At 42.8% G+C, this 24,269-nt stretch overlaps 1 protein-coding gene across 1 annotated transcript; it reads right to left on the minus strand.

The window, feature by feature from the left end:
* Nucleotides 1–205: 205 nt before the first annotated feature.
* Nucleotides 206–17,523, minus strand: LOC109408318 (collagen alpha-1(V) chain). Its single transcript, XM_062851354.1, has 16 exons — nt 17,368–17,523; nt 16,497–16,762; nt 6,185–6,738; nt 5,540–6,121; nt 5,113–5,478; nt 4,809–5,052; nt 4,062–4,744; nt 3,747–3,998; nt 3,434–3,685; nt 3,052–3,375; nt 2,682–2,997; nt 2,359–2,619; nt 2,069–2,301; nt 1,311–2,007; nt 1,062–1,246; nt 206–1,000 (listed from the first exon to the last, which is right to left on the minus strand). Exons 2-16 carry the CDS (start codon nt 16,642–16,644, stop codon nt 635–637), a joined length of 5,463 nt encoding a protein of 1,820 aa, XP_062707338.1. The 5' UTR covers nt 16,645–16,762; nt 17,368–17,523; the 3' UTR covers nt 206–634.
* Between the last annotated feature and the right edge of the window lie 6,746 nt (nt 17,524–24,269).

Here is a 24,269-nt window from a genome sequence, read left to right on the forward strand (position 1 = left end):
AATGGTCCTCCTCTTGGCCCGCCTTAACCTTTGATGGCTGAGGATCTACCCGCTGATTGCTTCGCCATATCTTTATCTTGACGAAGTTCGACTTCGAGGACGCAAAGTTAACGATGGATGCGAATGGGACAACTAAGCGTAGAACGACAGAGCAGTGCTCGAGAAAAATCAAGGCGATTTTTTTTTTGTAAAACTACTATGCACATTGAATCGACAGTATATTTATTGAACAATTTACAAATCAGATCATTGGCAGTGATTTCGAATCTTTGTTCTTTTCGGTAGTGAATGCGGAATGAGTGTGTGCGTATCTTAAAACCTAAATCCAATCTACACTTTTACAACTAAGTCGCGGATGTTCGATGGTAGATTCCCCTCCTGACTTATGATGTTATTCAGTCCTTTGTAGTTACGTTCTTACCTAAGCTTAGCCTAATTCCCCTTTGAATTATTCTAGCTTTTGTGTGTGCATTTCTAATCTTAGCTTACTTTCTTACAAATAATACATATCTTACATATTTTAGGAATACTTTTTGCATTTGCAAAAATATCTAGCGTCATCCGATGCATGTCCAAATAATCATGTCCTTTTATAACGTTTAAGCAAATTGTCTAGATAACTATCGCTTCAATACTATTTAAAGCAGACGGGTCCAACTTGGAAGCCGAACGCCTGTTGCGGTTGACCGTAGTCCACCGGATAGAAATCAATGATGGGAAGATACTGCAGTTTGGTCGTCCGAATTTCAAAAACCGTTTCGCTTTTGCTCTTGCCAGTTTTGCAGCCATCCACCAAAACATTCGGTCGCAATTTGGAGTTCTCGTAACCGATGTCGATCTCGTTGTCGCCCATGAAGCGAATCGCATCGTCATGGTTCTGCTCTTGATTGCTGTACCAGGCGACACTGTTCATGCAAGTGTACGTAAAGTTCTGGTATGCGCCTTCTGAGAGTAACCGCAAGAAGGTCATCTGAACAACTCCAACTGTTTCGTAGGAAATCTGAAATGCAAAATGAGTAATAAATGGTATGGTAAATAAGTCTTTAAATCTCCCAAGTTACCCTAAAGCCGCCTCTGAGATTTGAATACCAATCGGTCTTGTCGTTTTCCTTCCTCCACGGAATGTTCGGCATCTGGGAACTGTGCAAATCTGGGAAAACGCACGTTTCTCCTTCTGCAGTCATGTTGCAATAGACGTAGACGGCATCATCCGCCATGCCCAGATTTGGATCGATCCAGTACCAACCTGTTAGGTAAGCGTATAAGTCAGGAAGAAACGACTTCAACGTCTTTCTGATTTATCTACTTACCATCCTTGAACTGTGGGTGCCCGTAATGTAAATCTCGGCAAGTTCTGCCGGGGTTCTCTCTGGTACCTACAGGTTTCCTAATTCGATCCAACTCCTGTCGCATAGAATAGATAGAACTGTACATATCCAAAAACTTTGGACCTAGATCATCTTTGGTCTTTTTCTTCTTTTTCTTTTTCTTAGGCTCAATCTTCAGTAGCTCTTCGTCGAAGTCGTCCTCTTCTTCTGGAATGTCCTCAGCTTCTCGTTTCATTCGGTCTTCACCTTTTGTCATACTGAATTCACTCATCCTGAACAACAGTTCTGGTGGAATCAGAGGGGCATCAGCTGGAGGACCCGGTGGACCGGGAGGTCCTGGTGGCCCCGCTTCTCCTTTTAGACCAGCAACGCCATCTGACCCTTTCGGACCTAATGGTCCCTCATTACCTGGAGGACCTTGTGGACCGTCGTTGCCCTTCAACCCGATTGGACCAACTGGTCCGGCGGGACCTTTCGGACCATCTGGACCTGCATTTCCTCTGACTCCTTTATCACCTTTCTCTCCAGTATCGCCTTTCAAACCAACCATACCAAGTTCACCTCTGTGTCCTTTCAAACCTCGACGGCCTCGGTCACCCTTTTGACCCTTTGAACCAGTTTCGCCAATTTTTCCAGGTGGTCCCGATTCTCCAGGCTTTCCAACAGGTCCAATTTCTCCCTGGAAAGTGTATTCCAATGTACCAATATTCGAATAAAACCCAGTTTTTTGTTTTACTTACGGAAGCACCTGGTGACCCACGCAGCCCTGGTAGACCTTGGGCTCCTGGCATGCCCTGAGGACCAACCAAGCCAGGGTTACCGATCGGACCTGGCAATCCCCGATCTCCTTTCTCCCCTGATGGACCAACTGATCCTTGTAATCCTGCTGGGCCTTCTGGTCCCATTTTTCCTGGTGGCCCCACTTCACCTGGTATGCCTTGCGGACCTGGATCTCCAGGTTGTCCCGGTTCGCCTGATTCCAACAATTTAATCAATGCATTTAGAAAACATCATACTGAACAAATTTTACCTTGCTTTCCGTCGTCTCCATCTTTTCCGGTGTCGCCCTTAGGTCCCACTACGCCAGGCTCTCCAGGATTACCAGGAAAACCAGGAGATCCGACCACACCTTTCGGTCCTTCAGGCCCTGCAGGACCTCTCTTGCCGGGTGGCCCAGGGGGTCCACTTTTACCTTCTTCGCCTTTTGGTCCCGGAGCTCCTTTATCGCCATCCTTGCCTTCCGGTCCATCTGGACCTGGAGGTCCCTGCGATCCCGGTTCACCAATTAAACCTTTTCCGTTGGAAAATTAGATATTAATTAGAAATCACACTCCGCCACACTTTATTGCATACCTTGGGGTCCTGGTGGACCAGTGGCTCCCGGTGCACCTTCAGCTCCTCTTGGGCCGCGTCGACCAGGTTCTCCGGGAGGACCAATAGACCCGACAGGTCCAACAAGTCCGTCATCGCCACGGTCGCCCTTGATTCCGGATGGTCCAGGCATTCCTTGTGCGCCTGCTGGACCTGGCGGACCAGGAAGACCCGTTGGACCGTCTTCTCCCTTCGAGCCTGCACGACCCATTTCTCCTGGTGGTCCTTTCTCGCCAGGAGGTCCAATTGCACCTGGTTCACCACGGCTTCCTTGAGCACCCGGTGATCCAACCGGACCCTTAAAAAGTAAATGTTTTATTAAGTGCCACTATAAGTATTCGAGATCACTTACAGCTTCACCCTGAGATCCCTTGAAACCTTTCTCTCCAGGAGGTCCAATATCTCCTTTATCTCCATCCTCGCCGGGTGAACCTTGTGGTCCTGGAGGGCCAGTTAAACCTCGCTGTCCAGGCAGTCCATCACGCCCAATAGGTCCAATCAGTCCCATTTCACCTCTTTCGCCTTTCAATCCCGATGGACCAGTGGGTCCTGGTGGGCCCCTTCGTCCTTCCGGCCCGGGTGGTCCTTCTTTTCCTGGTTCACCTGGCTGTCCTTTGTCACCAACTGGCCCCGCTAAACCTGGCACGCCGAGTTCTCCTTTCAGTCCCGGAAGACCCTGCATGCAAATGCGACTTTATGGAATTGTTCTGGTTGTTAGCTTATTTTCAACTTACCGGCATTCCCATCATTCCTCGCTCTCCGGGGAATCCGGGCAGACCCTGCCCGCCTGGGGGTCCATTTTTACCTGGCGGTCCAGGTGGACCAACTTGGCCTTCTTTACCACTATCACCCGGGACACCGGGTTCTCCTGGCATTCCTGGTAATCCTGGTATACCGGGTTCGCCAACTGGACCAGGTTCTCCGGTAGATCCTTGTGGACCAATGACACCTGGATTCCCAGTGGGACCTGGATTGCCGCTTTCACCCTATAAAGATAGTTAACTCTTGGATACAGTTGTTAAAAAGTAACTATTACAATTTTTATACCGGAGGACCTCGTTCTCCCGGGGTACCTTGAGGACCATCTTTGCCGTTGTTGCCTGGTGGACCAGGAAGACCTATGAAACCACGTGGTCCTTCCATGCCTTGAGGGCCCATTTCTCCCTGCGGTCCTGAGGATCCTGGTTGTCCGGTATCACCTTTAGGTCCCGTATTTCCATCCGCTCCTCGTCGACCACGGGCTCCCCGGAAACCTCTAGGCCCCACTTCACCTCGCTCTCCTTGAAGTCCAGTGTTTCCCTAGTGGTATAGAAGGTTTTCATTGAACTGTCATATTTATCGAACATTCGTTAAACTGCTTACCCTCTCACCCTTATCGCCAGCTAGTCCAGAAATGCCCACAATTCCTTTATCACCCTTGTCGCCTGTCGGTCCAGGATATCCGGCAAACCCTTGAACACCTTGTTTACCCTTTTCGCCTGTCAATCCCATCTGGCCAGTTTCTCCACGGGGTCCTTCAAATCCCTTCGGCCCTTCAGGTCCTTCAATTCCAGCAGTGCCTATGGGGCCAGTTAAACCTCTCTCACCCGGTGGACCCATGTCACCCTTTTCACCATCGTGGCCTTGTTCACCTTTATCCCCTTTGTCGCCTGGTGAGCCTCGTTCTCCATCGTCACCTTTTGGACCTCGGTTTCCAGGGAAGCCAATAGAACCTTGTACTCCTTGTGGACCAATGTCACCTTTAGGTCCACCGATGCCAGGGCTACCCTCGCGTCCTGGTGCACCATCTGCTCCAGGAAGTCCAGGAATTCCAGGCTTACCATGAGGACCTGCGATGCCTGGTGGTCCCATATTGCCTTGTGGTCCTGGAGGTCCTACTGGACCGATCGGGCCAGTTTGCCCTGGCGCTCCCGGCTGACCTTGTGGACCAGGGTTTCCTTTAACGCCTGGAAGGCCTTCTGTTCCTGGGATCCCTGGATTACCTGATGGACCTGGGAAGCCACGAGGTCCAGCAAAACCTCGTGGTCCTAATTCTCCAGGAAGGCCTGTAGAAATGAATCAAGGGATATTAGGAACTGAACTGAAACATTTGAATTTGTTACCACATACCAGGCAATCCCGGAGGTCCATCTTCTCCTTGAATTCCTTCATGTCCTTGTGTACCCTTTTCGCCAATGTTTCCATGTCGACCACGTTCACCCTTCTCGCCAACCATACCAGGGAGCCCAAGTGGACCTGGTTCGCCTTTGGAGCCTTGTAAGCCTACAGCTCCTCGCTCCCCATCCCTACCGGCTCGTCCCCGACGACCTTCACGGCCAGATGGTCCATGCGCTCCTCGTAGGCCTCGTGGTCCCTAGAGAGTGTGTGATAATATTTTAATTAACGAAAGAACCAACACATCCTAAATACTTACAGGTTCACCATGGTCTCCCGGTTCACCTTTCGTTCCCTCTGGGCCCGGAGGACCAACTGGACCAGGAACTCCCGTTAATCCCATTGGTCCATCCGCACCTCTCATTGCCATCATATGCTGAGACAGCATGGCACGGAATGCTTCCGCTTGGGAGTCTGGACCTTTCTCGTTGGCAGTTTGGCTTAGAGGAATCATGAAGACGTGACCTGGTTGACCGGGAGGTCCACTTTGGCCCGGTAGACCGTCTCGTCCAGGCTCACCTCTTGGTCCTGGTTCCCCTGGAGGTCCTCTGGGACCTATTATGGTTCGGTAACCAGTAATACTGTAGTTACCGGTGGGAGACGCTGGAAACGAAACCGAAGTGTCCTGAAATGGTTGAATGTTTATTTAAGAAGATCTTTTGCTTCATAGAAAAAGTTTAGCCTACATCAGGATCATGATCTTGTTCTACGGCCGGCGGAACTCCCCCAGGTCGATTATTACTTGAAGCTGACGAATCATATTCCGGATCTGGAAGTGGTAGAATAGGTCTCCTACTCGTCTGATCGACAGTTCCTGGTCTAGTTCGGTTGATTTCCACCCTATGCCATTCTGTATTGCTACGCTGTGTACTTGTACTAGTTTGGTGCTGCTCTACTTGTCTATCTTCTCCTTCCAACTCCAAGTTGTTATAGTATTCATCATCTTCTCCGATGACATCTAATCCGTCGGCATCTCCAGTAATATCTACGAATTCCCTTTGTCCTTCGAAGCTGTTGCCTGATGACCCCGAAGATGATACGACAAATTTGTTGACCTGATCTCTTGAGTTGCTGAAATCTTGACTATGGTGGTGTGACGACGATGAAGATCTGTTCTGTCCTGATACAGTTTGACTTGAATAACTATGTACGCTTGAAACCACAGTTCCAGATCCTTGGCTCATCCCTACACAGTCGGGTGCATATTTAGTACAGATGTGGAATGCCTCATCTGGGGTATCAGCAAACATGAATAACTGAAGGTCTCCCTGTAAGAGCAATTTAGCAGGTTAAACATCCCCTCATGTATATTTTATTTCACCTAAACTCACAGTAAAAAATCCATCATCCTCATTGAGCTGAACTCCTGTCAGAATCAACCCGTCCGTAGCTATGACTGAACCAGCCTCTCGCCTTAGCCTCCGCGTGACCTGCTCGTTGCAGTCCTTGATCAACGTAACGGAATCACCCTTGACGCTGACTCCCAACCGGTGCCACCGTTCGTCATCGATGCTAACTCCAAAACTGATCAGGCTTTCCTCCTCCGGGTTACCGTCCGTATCCTGATAGTACAAGGCAACTTCCATGCCGACCATCAGCATCAGAACCTCCTCGGAATCGGACGAATACACCGTGAACAGTGGAACCCGTACCAGATTGGGTGTCGCCTTGAGAACAACCAAGATGGAAAAATCCGATGGGAAGCCATTCGGGAACACCTGAGTCGTTCCTATGCTGAGCACCGTGTCCTGGTTCAGGTTGTATGCAGCTGCCGGGTAGGTTTGGTAGTCGTTGCGGGTTTCATTGCCACACATGCCCGACACCGGCGTGACGCCAGACGGAAGCCTAGGTAAGTCGAACTGTTCGATCAGGTCGACTAAGCCATCTGAAAAAAAAAAAAACATAAACCGCTCTTAAGGCGAAACTGGAAGCATTTTCTCATTTTTTCGGTTTTTGATTTTTTATTAAATAACAAAGCAATACTTTCAAAATCGGTTTTCGTACACATGTAGAGTATGGATCAAGGTATCTTCTGATTTTTTTTTTTGAGATGTAAAATGTTTTCCGTTTTTGCAGAAACCATTTTTTTGTGAAATTTTGTTCAAAAATGATTTCTGTAAAAACGAAAAACATTTTCCACTGCAAAAAAAATCAGAAGATACCTTGATCCATACTCTACATGTGCACGAAAACCGATTTTGAAAATATTGCTTCGTTATTTAATAAAAAATCAAAAACCAAAAAGTGAGGAAATGCTTCCAGTTTCGCCTTAAGCATGATTTTTAAAATTTTGGCTGAATAAGTTGTTATTTAGCTCAGCTATCATTGTTAGTTGGGTAGTTGGGTGTGAACAGCTTTCATCGTTATGGGCGATACGTAGAAACATATGATTTTTTTTGGAAGAAGAGGTCAGATATTTGAACGGGGTAAAACCAGCAAATCTGATACACGCCAGATCCCAAGTAACAATTCCATAGCTGATTGGTTTTGTTTGATTTTTATTAGGGTTTTATTACAGCAATAATTGGGTCTCCAGTCAGCCTAGTGGTTAAGGCTATGGATCACCAATCCGGAGATGGCGGGTTCGATTCCTGTTCCGGTCGGGAAAATTTTCTCGGCATAGTGTATCATTGCACTTGCTTCACAATATACAATTTCATTCAATGGCATGCAAAGAAAATCCTTCAACTAATAATTGTGGAAGTGCTGAAAGAACACTAAGTTGAAGCGAATCAGGCCAAGTCTCAGTTGAGACGTAAAACCATAAAGAAGAAGAAGAAGTACAACAATAATTGAAACTCTCAGTTTTATGACTACTTTTATGAACACCATTGATGAAGTGTTTTATAGTATACTTGAAAATATTCATAAAGCCAGATTTTAAGACTTAACAAAACTCTCCGATATGTAAACCTTCTGGCATTCATTATTACCACAATAAAACTCTTCAAACTCTCAACAGATGGCGATCCGTTCGATTAGTAACGACATCTGTTGGTGGAAAAGCAGAAACTACGACATTGCTAGGTTTATTGCGGTCATCATAAAAGTAAAGTTGGTTTCGGTTTGCTAATTAAGAAAAATAGTTAATTTTGCTCAAATAAGCAATGAATTGATAGTTTGCCACCATTTTCATAACAAGCTCACATAAATATTTTTTTTGTGATCCGAGATAGTTTTACTAAATTAACAAATTGATTTATTTCATTCCAAGATAATAATATTCGCCATTTTCGAAGCGCATTAATTTTATGATTCTGCAATCCCAATATTCACGGTAAAATTGAATGCGCATAAGCCTACCAACACAAAACTACTAAATTACTTTGAAATGATCGCTTTCTATTTACGAATGATGTATCCCCCTGAACTTTACGTGCCATCGAAGAACCTTCTCTGCATCTTGCGCTGTCATAGTTTTTGTTAAAAAAACAACAACAATCATCATAATCTCCTTTCAAGAATAGATTTTTTTCAACTTTTTTCTGGAAGATTAAGGATTTACTCGTGCATTATTTTGCTCCGATTTTTTTTATCAATGTCTACAAAACATTCATCAGAAATTATAGCTGAACTCTTTTGGTAATTACTCTTTTGAGGATTAACCTACAATATCCAGGTTCCTGTATGCGTCCATTTATCTTCCAATATTATTTGCTGGAGAAATTCCTCCAGAAATTTTAGAGTTTTTGAATTCCAGAAGGAATTCCTGTAAGAATTTCAGAAAATAAACCTGTACGAATTCCTGGATAAATTGTGGGAGGAATACCTAGTGAAATTTCTGAAGAGATCTCATGAGGAAATCCTAGAAGAAATCCTAGATAAATTTCTGGAGGATTCTTTAGAAAAAAAAATCTGGAGAAATTCCTGGAGGAATTCGGGACGGAATCCCTAGTAAAATTTCATAAGAAATCTCTTTAAAAATTCATTGAGGAAATCTTAGAGAAATTTGTGAAGGAATCCTTGGAGGAATGTCTGTAGAAACTTCTGAACAAATTCCTGGCGTAATTCCTGGAAGAATTCCTGGATTAGACCCTGCAGGAATTCCTGGAGAATTTCCTTGAGCAATTTTTTGGGTGAATTCTTGGAGCAATCTCTAGGAGAATTCCGGGCGAAATTCCTGAAGAAATTTCCAGAGGAATTATAGGAGGAATTGCTGACGAAATATCTGAAAAAAAAAAATCCCCTGAGATATTCCAGGAGGATTTCCTGAAAGAACCCTTGGAGGAATTCCCGGAGGTTTCCCTGGTGGAATCTCTGGGAATATCCCTTGAAAAATTCGTGGAGGAATCCCTGAAGTAGTTCCTGGAGGAATGTCTGGAGGAATCCCTGAAAATTTCCTCAACGTATTGCTGGAGAATTTCATGAAAGAATCTCTGTAGAAATCCCAAGAGGATTTTCAGGAGAAATTCCTGGACGAATTGCTGGCATAATTCCTGAAGGATTCCAGGAGTATTCCGGAAGAAATTCCTGGGGTTTGGGGGGGGGGGGGAGTTTGAGGGGAAATTCCTAGATAACATCCCGGAGGAATAAATGGAGGAGCTCCTAGTGGAATTCTTGTGGAAATTTCTGGAGGAATCTCTAGAGGAATTCTTGAAAGAATTACTGGATGAATATCTAAAGGAATCTCCAGAAGAATTCTGAGAGATTTCTGTTTCTATTTCTGTTATTTTTCTATTTCTTAAAGAATCCCTTGAGAGATTTCTGGAGGGATTTCTAGCGGAATTGCTGGTGGAGTTCCTGGAGAAATTCTCGAAGGAACTCTTGAAGGAATCCCTGGAGGTATCCTTGAAGAAATTTGTGAAGAAATCCCTAGAGGAATCCCTCAAAGAATTTCCTCAAATCTTCAAAGAATTTCCTGAAGAAATTTTTTATGGAGAAATCTCTGGCGGAATCTCGGGAGAAATTCCTGGAGAAATACTTAGAGGAATTGCTTACATAATTTCTGAAAGATGTCCAGGAGCAATTCCTGGAGAAGATCCTGGGGGAGTTTCTGATGAAATTACTGGGGTTATTCCTGGAGAAATTCCTGGATAAAATCCTGGAGGAATACCTGGAGGAGGTACTTAACTAGAGGTATCTCAGATGAATTTCTAGAGGAATTCTGGGAGATTTCTATTTCTGTTCTATTATTTTTCTATTTCTGATAAAATCGTGGAGGAATTTCTAGCGGAATTTCTAGCAGAATTTCTGGAGGAATTCTTGGATAAGTCCTCGAAGGATTGCCTGAAGGAATCGCTGAGGAAATCTTAGAAGAAGTTTGTAAAGTAGTCCCTGGGGGAATCCCTGAAGAATTACTGATGGTATTCCTCCAGGAATTTCCTGAAACAATTTATAAAGAAATCCCTAGAGGATTTCCAGGAAGAATCCTTAAAGGAATTTCTGGAGGATTTCCTGGAGGATTTCCTGAAGGAATCTTCTGAGGATTTCCTGGAGGAATCCCTGAAAAATTCCTGAGGGTATTCCTGGAGAATTTCCTGGAAGAATTTCTGAAAAAAATCTCCAGAAGAATTTCTGGGAAAATTCCTGGAGAAATTGTTGACATAATTTCTGAAGGATGTCCAGAAGCAATTCCTGAATCAATTCCTAGAGAAATTGCTGGAGGAATTCCTGAAGAAACTCCTGGGGTAATTCCTGAAGAATTTCCTGGAATAGTTCTTGGAGATATTCCTGGATAAAATCCTGAAGGAATGCCTGGAGGAATTGCTGGAGGTTCTCCTTTGGGAATTGCTGGCGGAATTCTTGAAGGAATCTATGGAGGAACTCCTTCGACAATTTCTGGAAGAATCTATAGAGGAGCACTGGGAGAAATTTTTGAAAAAATCCCCTGCGAAATTCACGGAAGAATTTCAAGAGAAATCTCTGGAGGAATTCCTGGAGAAATGCCTGGAAAAGCCCTAAAAAAAAATCCTGGACGAGTTTTTAGCGGAATTCCTAGAGAAATATCTGTAGCGATTCCTGGAAGGCAAACTGGAAGATTTCTTGGTAGAATTTCTGGAAAAATTCCAAAAGGTATTCCTAGAAAAAAATCCTGGAAGAATTTCTGAAGGAATCCCTGAAGGATATCCTGGAGTAACTCCTGGATGAATTGCTGACATAATTTATGATAGAGTTGATTAATTCCTGGTATAATTCCTGGAAGAATCCTTGAAAAATTCCTGAAGGTATTCCTGGAGAATATTCTAAAAGAATTTCTGAAGAAATCCCTAGAGGATTTCCTGGAAGAATCTTCGGAGAAACTTCTGCAGTATTTCCTGGAGGAATCTTCAAAGAATTTCCTGGAGAGATTCCATGGATAAATCTCTGAAGGAATCCCTCAAGCAATTCCTGATGTAATCTCGGGAGAAATTCCTGGAGAAATACCTAGAGGAATTGCTGACATAATTTCTGCAAGATGTCTAGGAGCAATTCCTAGCGAAATTCCTGGACAAATTCCTGGGGGAAATCCAGGAAGAGTACCTAGAGAAATTCCTAGAGGTATTCCTTTGGGAACTTCTGGAGGAATCTCTAGAAGAATTCTTGGAAGAATTACTGAATGAATTTCTAGAGGAATTCTGGTAGATTTCTATTTCGGTTCTATTATTTTTCTATTTCTAAAAAAAATCCCTTGAAAAAAAAACCTAGAGGAATTTCTAGCGGAATTTCTGAAGGAATTCTTGGATAAATCCTCGAAGGAATTCCTGAAGAAATCCTCGGGGGAATCCTAGAAAAAGTTTGTAAAGAAGTCCCTGGGGAAAACCCTGAAAAAATACTGATGGTATTCCTCCAGGACTTTCCTGGATGAATTTATGAAGAAATCCCTAGAGGATTTCCAGGAAGAATCTTTAGAGGAACTTCTGGGGGATTTCATGGAGGAATCCCTGAAAAATTCCTGAGGGTATTCCGAGAGAATTTCCTGGAAGAATTTCTGAAAAATCTCCAGAAGAATTTCTGCAAAAATTCCTGGAGAAATTGTTGACATAATTTCTGAAGTATGTCCAGGAGCAATTCCTGCATCAATTCCTAGAGAAATTGCTGGAGGAATTCCTGAAGAAATTCTTGGGGTAATTCGTGGAGAATTTCCTGGAATAGTTCTTGGAGAAAGTCCTAAATAAAATCCTGGAGAAATGCCTGGAGGAATTGCTGGAGGTTCTCCTTTGGGAATTGCTGGCAGAATCCTTGAAGGAATTCTAGGAGGAATGTCTGTAGGCATTCCTTCAACAATTTCTAGGGAAATCTCTAGAGGAGCTCTGGGAGATATTTCTGAAAAAATCGCCTGAGAAATTCCCGGAAGAATTTCTAGAGAAATCTCTGGAGGAATTCCTGGAGAAATCCTCGAAGGAATTCATGAAGAAATCCCAGGAAAAACCACTAAAAAAGTTCCTGGAAGAGTTTTTAGTTCAAGTCCTGGAGGAATGCCTGTAGCAATTCCTGGAGGGAATACTGGAAGATTTCTTGGTGGAATTTCTTGAAAAATTCTAGAAGGTATTCCTAGAAAAAATCCTGGAAGAATTTCTGACGGAATCCCTGAAAGATTTTCTGGAGTAATTCCTAGAGGAATTCCTGAAGAAATTCGTGGATGAATCTCTTAGGGAATTCGTATAGGAATACCAGAAATAATTCCTTAAGAAATCACAGATGGAGTTCTTGAACAAATTCGGGAGGAATCCTTAGAAGAGTTTCTGAAGAAACTCCAGAAGGAAACCCGGAAGAAATTTCAAATTCCTAAGGGAATCCCTAAGCAGTTCCTGGAGGAAGTACTGAATCAATTTCTAGAAAAGATCCTTAAAAAATACAATGAGAAATTGCTGGAGGAATTCTAAAAAAAGTTCGTGGGAGAATCTTTAGAGGATGTTCAAAATAAGTTGTTTCAGAAAGAATCACAGAAGGAAGTCCCGAGTTCAGTCCTGCAGAAATTCTTGGAGGAATCCCTGGGGGATATCCTAGAAGAATACCCGTAGAGTTTAACGGAGGAATCTCTAGAAATACTCCTGCAGGAATCTCTGTAAAAATTCCTGGAGGCATTTCTGGAGAAATATCTATACGCATTTCAATTCCCAGAGGATCCCTGGAATAATTCTTAGAGGAACCTCTGAAGAAATTCATGAAGAATTCGCAGTAAAAATTTCTGAAGAAATTGCAGATGGAATCCTTGGAGAAATCCTGAAGGAATACTAATAAATAAGAGTTCGTGGAAGAACGCCTTGGGGAATCTCTGTAGCAGTTCCTGAAGAAACCCCAGGAGAAATCCTGGGGAATTCCTAAATAGTTCCTGGAGGAAGTATTGGATTATTTTTTGGAATCTTCTGAAGGAATTCTAAAAAGTGTTTCTGGGGGAACTCTTGGAGGATTTTTTTTAAATAATTCCTGGAGTTGTTTCTGAAATAAACACAGAATATATTCCCGGTCGAATACTTGGAAGAATGCTTGAAGGAAAACCTGGAGGAATCCCGGAAGCAATCCCATGATGAATTCCTTAGGAAATCCCAGGAAAGCTTTCTTAACAAATTCCTGGAAGAATTTCTGCTGGAAAATAAAAATGAAGGCATCCATATCTGCAATATTTTTTGGACGATTTATTGTTGGAATTTTTGGATGGAATGTTTTGTACAATGATTTAAGGAACTCCTGGAAATATCTGGAGGAATTATCGAAAAAAGCACTGGAACAATCACTGAAGGAACTTCTAAAGATATCCCAGGAGAAAATCCCGGAGGAATGCCTGGTGAAACCCATGCAGGAATTCTTGGAAAACTCTCTGGAGCAATCCATGCAAGAATCTCTGAAGGAAGCTATGTAAAATACCTGAAGGAATTCATCGATATATCCTTGCAGAAGTATTTGTAAAAATTAAAGGAATCGTGGGGAGAAATCTTAAAGCATTTCTTGGAACAAACCCTTAAAAAACTATCTGAACCCTGCAAGATGTCCATGGAAAAAATTCACGAAAGAGAAACTCCTGGATATGTTCCTTGAGGAATTTCTGAAAGAATCCTCGGAAAAGTTCCTGAATAACTGCCTAAAAGAATTTCTGGAGATGTCCTTGAAAGAATTTGTAAAGAAATCCCAGGTATTATTGTCTTAGCATGACGTTTGTTTGAATTGAATACAAGTGAAAATTCGTGTAACAATAGCATATAACTGCACTCTAGTTCTACAAAGTCCTTGTTTTTCCCTACCGGAAACTTGCCATGCTGTTTTTGTGTTCCATGAATAAATATCACAAAATTTAACCATTCATCCAAGCTTGTTATTTGGTTAAATTCTATGATAAAATTGAAGTAGATCTCTTGGAGAAATACTTGGCGAAATTTCCTGTGATTCTCAAGAAAAAAAAGGTTGGATAATTGTGGATAAAAACCTCAATTATTAGAATAGTCTAGAGAATAGTTTTTTTTTAAATATTTTTTCTAGAACACTCGAGTTATTGACAATCTTTGAGTCGGCTTGAATTTAAAAAAAAAATCTGTAGGCCAGGGGGGGCACGGACCCCCCCCCCCCCTGCCCCCTCTGGCTACGCCCTTGATTGCTCATCAAATATGTCCTGAACTCTTTCACGGGTAATTTCAAGGCAAAAAACTGCAATGCATTGTAAGCCATTTTTATTTGTTAACCACTTTGTGTGAGAAATGTGGTATTTTCGATGGTTTTTGAGTAAATGAAAATATGAGTGTAATGAAAACATCACTATTATTCTTCAAGTATGTCCCCCAAACTACTAAGAACAATTCAAGACTAAAAAACTACAAGTTATCGTTTTAGTTTTGGTGACTACTTTTTGTAAAAAAATGGAATTTTCATAGTTATTCGGGTAAAACAAAATAAGAGTGTAATTAAAACATTTTTATTTTTAATCAGAAATGTCCATTACAATCCTACGAACAATTTAAGACTAAAAAAACTATATGTCATCGCTTTGAATTTTGATTTATTGCTTATTTTATGTGAAAAATAGGGTATTTTAGCACTTTTTTCAGTAATTTAAAATATCAGTGTACTGAAAAATCACTTATTTTGCATAAACATGTTCACTCCGGCTGTATGCATGATTTAGGGTCGAAAAAATCATATGTCATCGCTTTAAATTTTATTTTATTGATCAAAGTGTGCAAAAAAAGCGTTCTCAAAAAAAGTAGGAAGTGCCTTTTGCTTAATAACTTTGGGTAGACGCATATATTTCAAAATCTTTAAGATGGATGCTGTTCTTGAAATCTGTCCGGTTCCATCGCAAAAAAAAGTTTTAAAATCGGTTGAAAAACGGTCGTGAAATGCCTTGTCAAAGTTGGACTTCCGACTTTTTTTGGACCCTTGGTAGTTCGCGGGAGTTTTCACCCCCTCAGTAGTTTAAGGACAAACGTCTTGAAATCCCACTTCAATATTGCATCGAAACTTCAGACGCACAAATCTCAAGAAGCAAGCTTCAAATAGCAATGTATTTCATTATTCTGTTCTTGCTCACTTGTAATTAGCTTAAAATAAAAAGCTCAGGTGCATTGGTTTTGTTTACGAAGAGATTTGTGCCCTCGAAATCGTGAGTAGGTGCCAAAGTCGGCCATTGTGGCGGCCATTTTGGGATTCTAACAAGTCTGTCCTTAAGTGTTAAGACAGTCTGATCATAGCAGGTTATGCTGTGCAGTTGTCACAAATTTTCAAACCTGCGTCCAGAAAACATCAAGAAGTTGATCAAAACTAAAAACAGTGCTGTAATGGTTCATTACGCAATGCAAATCAGTGCTGTAATGAACCATTACAGCACTGCTTATTTGGTGTGGGAAAGTAGGCCTTTTCCTGGCAGATTTGCGGTACGTAAAACAGCCTATTACGATGAGAAATTGCAAAAACAATTTTATGCAATTATTTTTTTCATAATGCAACTCATTTGAGTTGCATAATGTTCATAATGAGTTGCATCATGAACATTATGCAACTATTTTTTATTATGCAACTCATTTCAGTTGCATAATGAACCAGTTCGGAAAAATCGACCATTATAATACCGAAATGAGTTAGCTAAAATAGAAATTATGATACTGAATTGCATAAAGATTATTAAGGATTATTTGACAACTCAAAACACTCTCACGTTTGTGTATCGCAATGAACACTTTCATCTGCTTGTGCTAAAGCATGCTGGAGGTATATTCTATCATATACCTTTTGATAATTACAAAATTTCAATGTATTGTAAGTTGTACGCGCGGGTGTTCAATCGTAATGTGAACTTGTTTCAGAATTAGTGCAATTTTTCCAATCTAATCAGAAATCACTTTATTCCTCAAAAACCAAATATTTTCCAACACTGATTACTAAAACAATGTAAAATGGATGTAGTGCATTCATTGAATGGTATATTTTATCATTTTTGCATATAATTTTTATTAGAAATTGTAACCACTATAAATGGTGGATCATTTTTGTGCCGGTTACTGTATGTGATTTACATTTGTTACGAATTATCAATAAAAGTGCACGAATATTCGAATGAATCTTATTTGATTCACATATGTATTCAATACAACCCATGGAAGACAAATTTCGAGCACATCAGGGATATCCACTTATAATATTATATGTTTAAGGCCTCCAGATCTACACTTGTAGCAAAGCATCGGCTGCACTTCAAACGCAATATAGTACGTTTTGGTACATAGTTTGATAACTTACCTTTAGACACTGCGCTGCCGCTCCCAAGCAGTCCGACGGCTATGATCACAATGATTGCACTAATCCTAATTCGTTCCACCGGCAATCGGGCACCGAAAATCGTCGTTGATCCTCTCCGCTGCCGATGGGACAATCGTATATCTATCATCTTCACAATTTGCGTACTACGCGCTGGTTATTATCGGTTTTGCACTAAACAATAATTCGGCTCCTTTTCGTCTTCGCATATCATCTAACTTATCCACCCGTATCGAATGATGATAACACTGCAATAAGAACGAAGAACATATTTTTTGTTAGAAGCTGCTGTTGGCTTCCGCTTATCACCACGTGCTGTTGAGCATTATGCCAGTAAGTGGGCTATGCGTTCGCAGTTTCGGTGGTTTTTGACCCTGTTCTATGCAACACTCGTTTTGGGACGTCATCGTTTCATTTCCACTTGTTCACTAGGAGCTGCTTATCACACTTTTTGCTTTCCATACTCTAATTTTAGACTTTGTTAGATCATATCTAATGGCAGTTTGAATTATGCAAACTGGTTGGGCCTAATATCTTTGTAAAAATACTTCAGCTTTATATATTTCTGTAGTGAAGGAAGTAGATTGCAATATTACACACTTGAAATCCTTTAGTATAAAATCGATGTTTCGTTATAAGACATTCATGTGTTCACTATTTTAAATATCAAATCTTCAATATTTCAAATTATTGTTTTCCAATTGGTAAAATAATGGATTCTTCATTATATGTTCAAACTTATTCCATCAACGAGAATCCTATTCACAGGTTTTTGATAATTGCCACTCCATCAAGCCACATCACTTGCCCTAATTTTCAGTTTCACATCTTATGCCAGAACACAATCACTTACTTTTCACGACTCTTGAAGCGGTCACGCTGCCAGCCCTCGGAAAGCCAATCACCGACTGGCTTACACTAAGCAAACGCACTCGGTTTTCAAGACTTTTTAAATGCCAGTAGTCTAAAATGCGCGCCAGAATGTTTCGGATGAAGTAGGTGTGCGCGCAAATTGACGAACAGTTGGGTCGGTGACGATTCAAAGTGGTCATATTCAATCATTCCTTTTGTTTGCTGATTTTCAAAAACTAGACCACTAATTGGCACGGTAAAGCCTGGGTATGCTGCGCAATCCAGATCCCATTGTGATTCACTAGCCTCTGCCTAGCAACTCCTATCCCTACTTCGTGGTACCAGCCGGAAACTATGAGCAGCCTTAGGGAAGATCGGGTAACCAACTCCGGTGGGAACTTTGGTCGTAGGCTGACAAGGAAGGGGGGTTTGCTTCGGCAAACCTGAGCGTCTGTTCTCCAGGAAGAGCGGCTCACAACAGCGTCTGATCCCCATGTAAGGGGCGGCCAGGCCCGGATTAAGGATTGTGGGGGCCCGGGGCCCGTACGGATGTGGAAGCCCCTCGGAGAGATGAACAAAAATGTTTTTCTTCATTTTCGAACAGTACATGAGCAATATGAAAAATGAAGCTAATGTTAGCAATCAAAAAATGTTTTTGTGGGGGCCCCTAAAATGTGGGGGCCCGGGGCCCGGCACCCCCCGGCCCCCCCTTAGATCCGGCCCTGGGGGCGGCTGATCAACGTCCGAGTGCCAGGGAAGGACTCTAAGCTCAACTGTGCACTATGGTCCTCTGGAAAGTAGGGGGTTGGTGTCAGGCCCTACGAGCCAGCCGTAAAAAAATTATAACGGTAAATCAGCAATACGAACCGAGACCAACGGCAACGACCCCAGCGAACAAAAAAGACTTGCGATTGGAAACTCGGTACGTGGAACAGCCGATCTCTCAACTTCATTGAGAGCACCCGCATACTCGCCGATCTATTGAAGGACCGCGGGTTCGGTATCGTAGCGCTGCACTAGGTGTGTTGGACAGGATCCATGGTGCGAACGTTTAGAGATAATCATACCATCTATCAGAGCTGCGACAACACACGCGAGCTTTCATCGTAATGGCTGATACTCAGAGGCGCGTGATCGGTTGGTGGCCGCTCGACGAAAGAATGTGCAGGTTGATGATCAAGGGCCAATTCTTCAACTTCAGCATAATAAACGTGCACAGCCTACACTCCGGAAGCACTGATGATGACAAGGACGCATTTTAGCTCGAACGCGAGTACGATCGCTGCCCAAGCCATAGGAGATTTAAACGCTCAGGTAGGCCAGGAGGAGGAATTCAGACCGACAATTGGTAAGTTCAGCGCCCACCAGAAGACGAACGAAAACGGCCTACGGCTCATTGATTTCGCCGCCTCCAAAATTATGGCCATACCTATCAGGTATCAGGTATCAGAAGGCCGGCTCCAGAGGCACGTTATCCTCCATTTGGGACATTTGTGCCATCGCCAAAATAACAGCCTATTTCATCATCTACCTGAGGGAAAAGGAAGGAAAAAGGATTTGGATGGGGATAGGGACAGGTAGGGAAATAGGAAAAATACCCTGGAAGAGGGTACTAACGCACAAGCGTACCACAATGGGTTCAAACAGCGCCCTGAAAAGGGCACTGTAATAACGCATAAAGCGAAAGAGAGCCTATAGCTCTTTACCACAGCGGGTTAAGAACAACAGAATATCCTGAAGATTCAGGTTTCTGAAGTCAGTTTCACTTAATAAGTGTTTACCGAATACTCGGAAACGCAGTTGCGCGAAAACTGGACAGTTACATATCAAATGATACGAAGTTCCATAATCGGATTCACAGCTATCACAGGCAAATGAATCAGCTTGCTGAATATTCACCATGTGATAGCTGAGTCGGCAGTGGCCAGTCAACGCTTTGACCAGCATGCTGCACTTCTGCTTAGACAGATTAGTTAGATACTTCGCCACCCGTAGAGATGGCTCAGCACTATACAATTTGGTTTGACGACATGACTCCAAACTATTCCAATATTGTCTGTGTTGAATGACAGCCCTGGTGTGAATCTGAAGCTTAATCCAACACTTCGATATCGGAATAGCTGGCTCAGGGCCAATGAAGTCATGTGATGCTCCAGAGCGAGCTAACTCATCAGCCAATTCATTTCCAGCGATGGAAGAATGACCAGGTACCCATAGAAGGTGAACAGCGTTTGCTGAATTCAGCTCCTCGATTTGAGTTCGACAAGCGATAACTAACTTCGACCTGGAGTTGGCCGAAGCAAGTGCTTTAATAGCAGCCTGGCTATCTGAACAGAAGTATATTACTTTGCCCATTACGTGCTGCTGAAGTGCTGATTGCACTCCGCACATAAGAGCAAAGATTTCGGCCTGAAAAACGGTACAGTGTCTACCAAGTGAATAAGACTGATACAGCCTTAGCTGACGGGAATAAACACCAGCACCTGCTCGACCTTCGAGAAGGGAGCCATCAGTGTAACATACGATGCCGTCTGAAATACTTCTTTCCAGATAACCAGATGTCCACTCTTCCCGGGAAGGGAATTTCGTGGAAAATGTCCTATATGGAAAATTACAAGCAATTGTAAGATCACTTGGAGCAAGGACAATTTTGTCCCAATTCACTAAAAGTGGAAACAACGAGGTGTGTGTTGATGTGCGGTTCACAGGAGTTTCCTCTAGAAGACCGAGTACCCGTAACCGGTAAGTGCAAGAAAGGGCTTCTTGTTTGAGATGAATGTGTAGTGGGGCAACGTCAAAGAGAACTTCTAGCGCTGCCGTAGGAGTTGAAGAGAACGCTCCAGACATCGCCATTAAGCACATCCTTTGGAGATGGCCTAATTTTGATTGGACCGTTCTCACTTCACCCTTTTGCCACCACACAAGACATCCATAAGCCAATATTGGCCGAACCACAGTTGTGTAAATCCATTTGATATACTTGGGTTTTAGACCCCAAGTTGTACCAAAAGTACGCCGGCATTGCCCGAAGGCCATACAAGCTTTCTTGATTCTGAACTCAATGTAAGGTGTCCAGGAAAGCTTGGAATCAAGAATGACTCCAACGTACTTTACCTGTTCAGTCACATCGATTTCAGAATCAAAGAGACGCAAAGGTCGAACGCCATTACGGTTTCGCCTTTCCGTGAAAAGAACAATAGATGTTTTACTCGGATTAACCGAAAGGCCATATTGGCGACACCAACCCTCAACTACCTGAAGGGCGTTTTGCATCAGGTCGAAAAGGGTGCTGATGCACATACCAACTAACAATGTTAGGTAGTCGTCGGCAAAACCATAAGTAGGAAAACCGCTATTATTGAGTTGCCTCAATAGCGTATCTGCTACGAGATTCCATAAAAGCGGTGATAAGACTCCCCCTTGGGGGCATCCACAAACACTCAATTTCCTAATCCCTGCTAGACGCAATGTCGAGAAGAGATATCGGTTTTTGAGCATTTGGTGAATCCAATTGGAAATCATTGGAGATATACCATGACTCCGTGCGGCTTCCAATATGGCATCGAAAGGCACGTTGTCAAAGGCACCCTCGATATCTAAGAAAACACCCAAACAAGATTGCTTTTGAGCGAATGCTTTCTCGATATCGTAAACAACCTTGTGTAAAAGAGTCACAGTGGTAGGCATGTTGGTTCACATGAAAAGGCACGTTGGCCAGATGAACATCACGGATGTGATGATCGACAATGCGTTCTAAGCATTTCAGAAGAAAAGAGGTCAAACTGATAGGTCTGAAACTCTTTGCTTCTTCATACGACGCACGACCCACTTTCGGAATAAACTTTACAGTAATATCCCTCCAGGATTTGGGAATATACCCTGTAGCAAAACTGCAAACAAGTAGTTTTTTCAAAACATGTTTGAAATAATCAAATCCCTTCTGAAGCAAAATAGGATAAATCCCATCTGCCCCAGGAGATTTGAAAGGAGCAAAGCTATTAAGAGCCCACTCAATCGATTCTATAGTTACAATACTCCGAGCCGAAGCTAAAGAATCATAACTACAAGAAAAGCCATCAGGTTCATCCGAAGATGTAATATCCACACATCCAGGGAAGTGTGTGCTGAATAAGCATTCCAGAACTTCCTCATCAGAGGAAGTTAGATCGCCATTTGGCAAACGAAGTTCGTTCACCCGGAAATCCTTAGATTTCGCAAGGATTTTGTTTAACCGACTGACTTCACTCAAGCTGGAAACATTTGTACAAAGGTTTTTCCAGCCGGATCGTTCAGCAGACCGGAGAGCTTTCCTGTAGGCCTTGCGAGCCGACCTGAAAGCCTCCGAACCAGCCGAACGTCGTCTGTTCCAACTCTTTCTACATTGTTTCCTGAGTTTCGCCAGATCAGAGTTCCACCAAGGGGTTCCTCTTGTGATCTTCACAGACCGTAGAGGGCATGCTTCTTCAAAAGCTTCCATGATGAAGGTCGTTGTAGTATCAACGGCATCATCTAAATCACTTGGAGTGTCAATGGATGGTGAATATCCATGAAATTTGGCTGCAACCAAATCAGTATAAAGATCCCAGTTTGTTGACCGAGGATTCCTGAAACGCAATGTTTGCGAAGTAACATTTAAATGTTCAAAAAAGATATAGCGATGGTCAGATAAAGATTCTTCATCTGACACATGCCAATTGGTCAGCTCGTGACTAATTCTGCTAGAGCAAAGCGTTATATCCAGAGTATATGTACGCACAAATCTCAATACGAGCTTGAGAAAAGTTGGCTGTGAGCACATGAAAATTCCATGAGCATGAGACTCGCGATGTTAGTGCACATCACATTAGCATTGCGAGTCTCAATGAGACATCTCATTGAGACGAATGAGACAAGCACCAAGTGCAACACCGCACCGGTTTGATTTACTCTTGAATCCTTCACTAGGGTGACATTTCTGGGTGATGTTCAGCTGGGAATAAATTGGCGTTTCCCGGGGGCGGAGGAGGTTCAGATCGTTAGTGTGCTGGAACAAATGGAATACAACCAGAGATTGTTTTATGACGGAAAAGGTGGTTCGAGGAACAATCATCGAAAAGGCTTCTTCCAAACTGACGTGAGTATGCCCACAATTTATTGGGGGCCAGCGTGCTGCAGCTTCTGATCGGTGAATTTCTAGGCGTGTTCTGTTTGACCATACAGGATCATTTGGGATGATGAAAAATGACATCAACGTTCATCTTCCGAAAGTTTCAACTAAGGTTATTTTTTCGCCTTACAAATACTATCATAGGTTGTAAATTGTAAATAATTGTTGTGGTCAATATGGCCCACACAGGCACCTTAAACATGTAATGTGAAGAAGGAGAGATATGATGTGCACAACATCTTTGGTTAGGGATATTGCAATCTCAATCAATGGAAACAAATCCAATATTTATTGGATGTCTAATTGGCCCATTTTGTCCACTTATCCGCGAACCGTAATGGCCACGCTGGGTACATGCGAGCGGTTACGATATTGACGTTTAGTGCGGATATGAACTGGCTGATTTCACCGAACAATTGACAAAGGGGTGATGAGAGAAACCGCATCGCTTCGAATTCCCGGATTTTCTACTAAGAAACGTCAAAATCCGAATCGCTAGTACCCATCGCTGCCATTACTGCTTGCGGATAAACCGATTCAATCTCCGGATAAGTATCAAACTCGGTATTTTTGTGTTAATTCTGAGATGGGATCAGGCCTCCAAAATAACGTCACTGCATTTTTTTTTTTCACTGCAGAACATCTCAATGAGACGAGTCTCACGAGACATCTCATTGAGGCACGTACACTAGATTTTTCACGAGCATGCTGTGATCTCAAATCTCAAAAATTTTCCTGAAACGCATTTCAAACCAGCGCATGGCACACTATCTCATTCATGTATACATGAGCTTTCAGACACTCTGGTTATATCTAACACTTCCTCTCTAGCAGATACCATGAAGGTTGGGCGGTTGCCTATGTTAAGTAATGCAAGATCTGTACTACTTAAGTACTCCATCAAACTGGAGCCTCTCAAGTTAATGTCTGAGCTGCCCCAGATGATATGGTGAGCATTAGCATCACTGCCAACAATTAGCGGAAGGCCTTTTGAAGTGCAGTATGCGATGACTTGTTTGAAAGCATCCGTAGGGGATGGTTCATCATGTGGTAAATACACAGAACAATAGACGTATTTCCAACGTTGAGGTTTCCAACAGATACATCAATTGTGATAGCACATACATCTCTGGTGGTTAGTTCAGAGATGAGTGTAGCAACTATTGCGTTGTTGACAAGCACACAGGCTCGAGGCATGACACGCGAGTTTGCCATTTCATGTTTACTGAAGGTGGCAAACACCGGGTTCACAAGGTTTCTTAGATAGAAATTTCCCTTACGAAAGTAAGGTTCTTGTACCAAGGCCACTTGGGCTGTACCATTTTGCATAAGTCTGCAAAGATTGATCGTTGCTGTTCTTTTATGCTGAAGATTGATCTGAGCTATCCTAACCGTAGCCACTACCCAAACTAGGTAAGATTAAACTCTTCGCAACAGCAGCACAACAAAGAACAGCAACAATAAAACCAAATCGGTATCGATTGGAAAACGCCAAAGGCGAGGATACACAGAATACACTGTGTAAATCGCATAATGCGAAACCATATAGGTGAAAATTTAAACTAATTAACAACATCTTCATAATCCCGCCCTTATTTAGCCTCAAGTGAGACTAAAGAAGGGCAGCTGATTGTCTCGGAGAAACACAAGGTCCACTGCACCATTGCTCCGGTTAGCGCAGTAAGGGCTACATACTGTGGAGGGCGCCCTGGTACTCCACAGGCTCCGTTAGCGGTTAGGTTTTTATTAGACCCCCC

The sequence above is a fragment of the Aedes albopictus genome, chromosome 2, assembly GCF_035046485.1.
Source record: "Aedes albopictus strain Foshan chromosome 2, AalbF5, whole genome shotgun sequence".
NCBI lineage: Eukaryota > Metazoa > Arthropoda > Insecta > Diptera > Culicidae > Aedes > Aedes albopictus.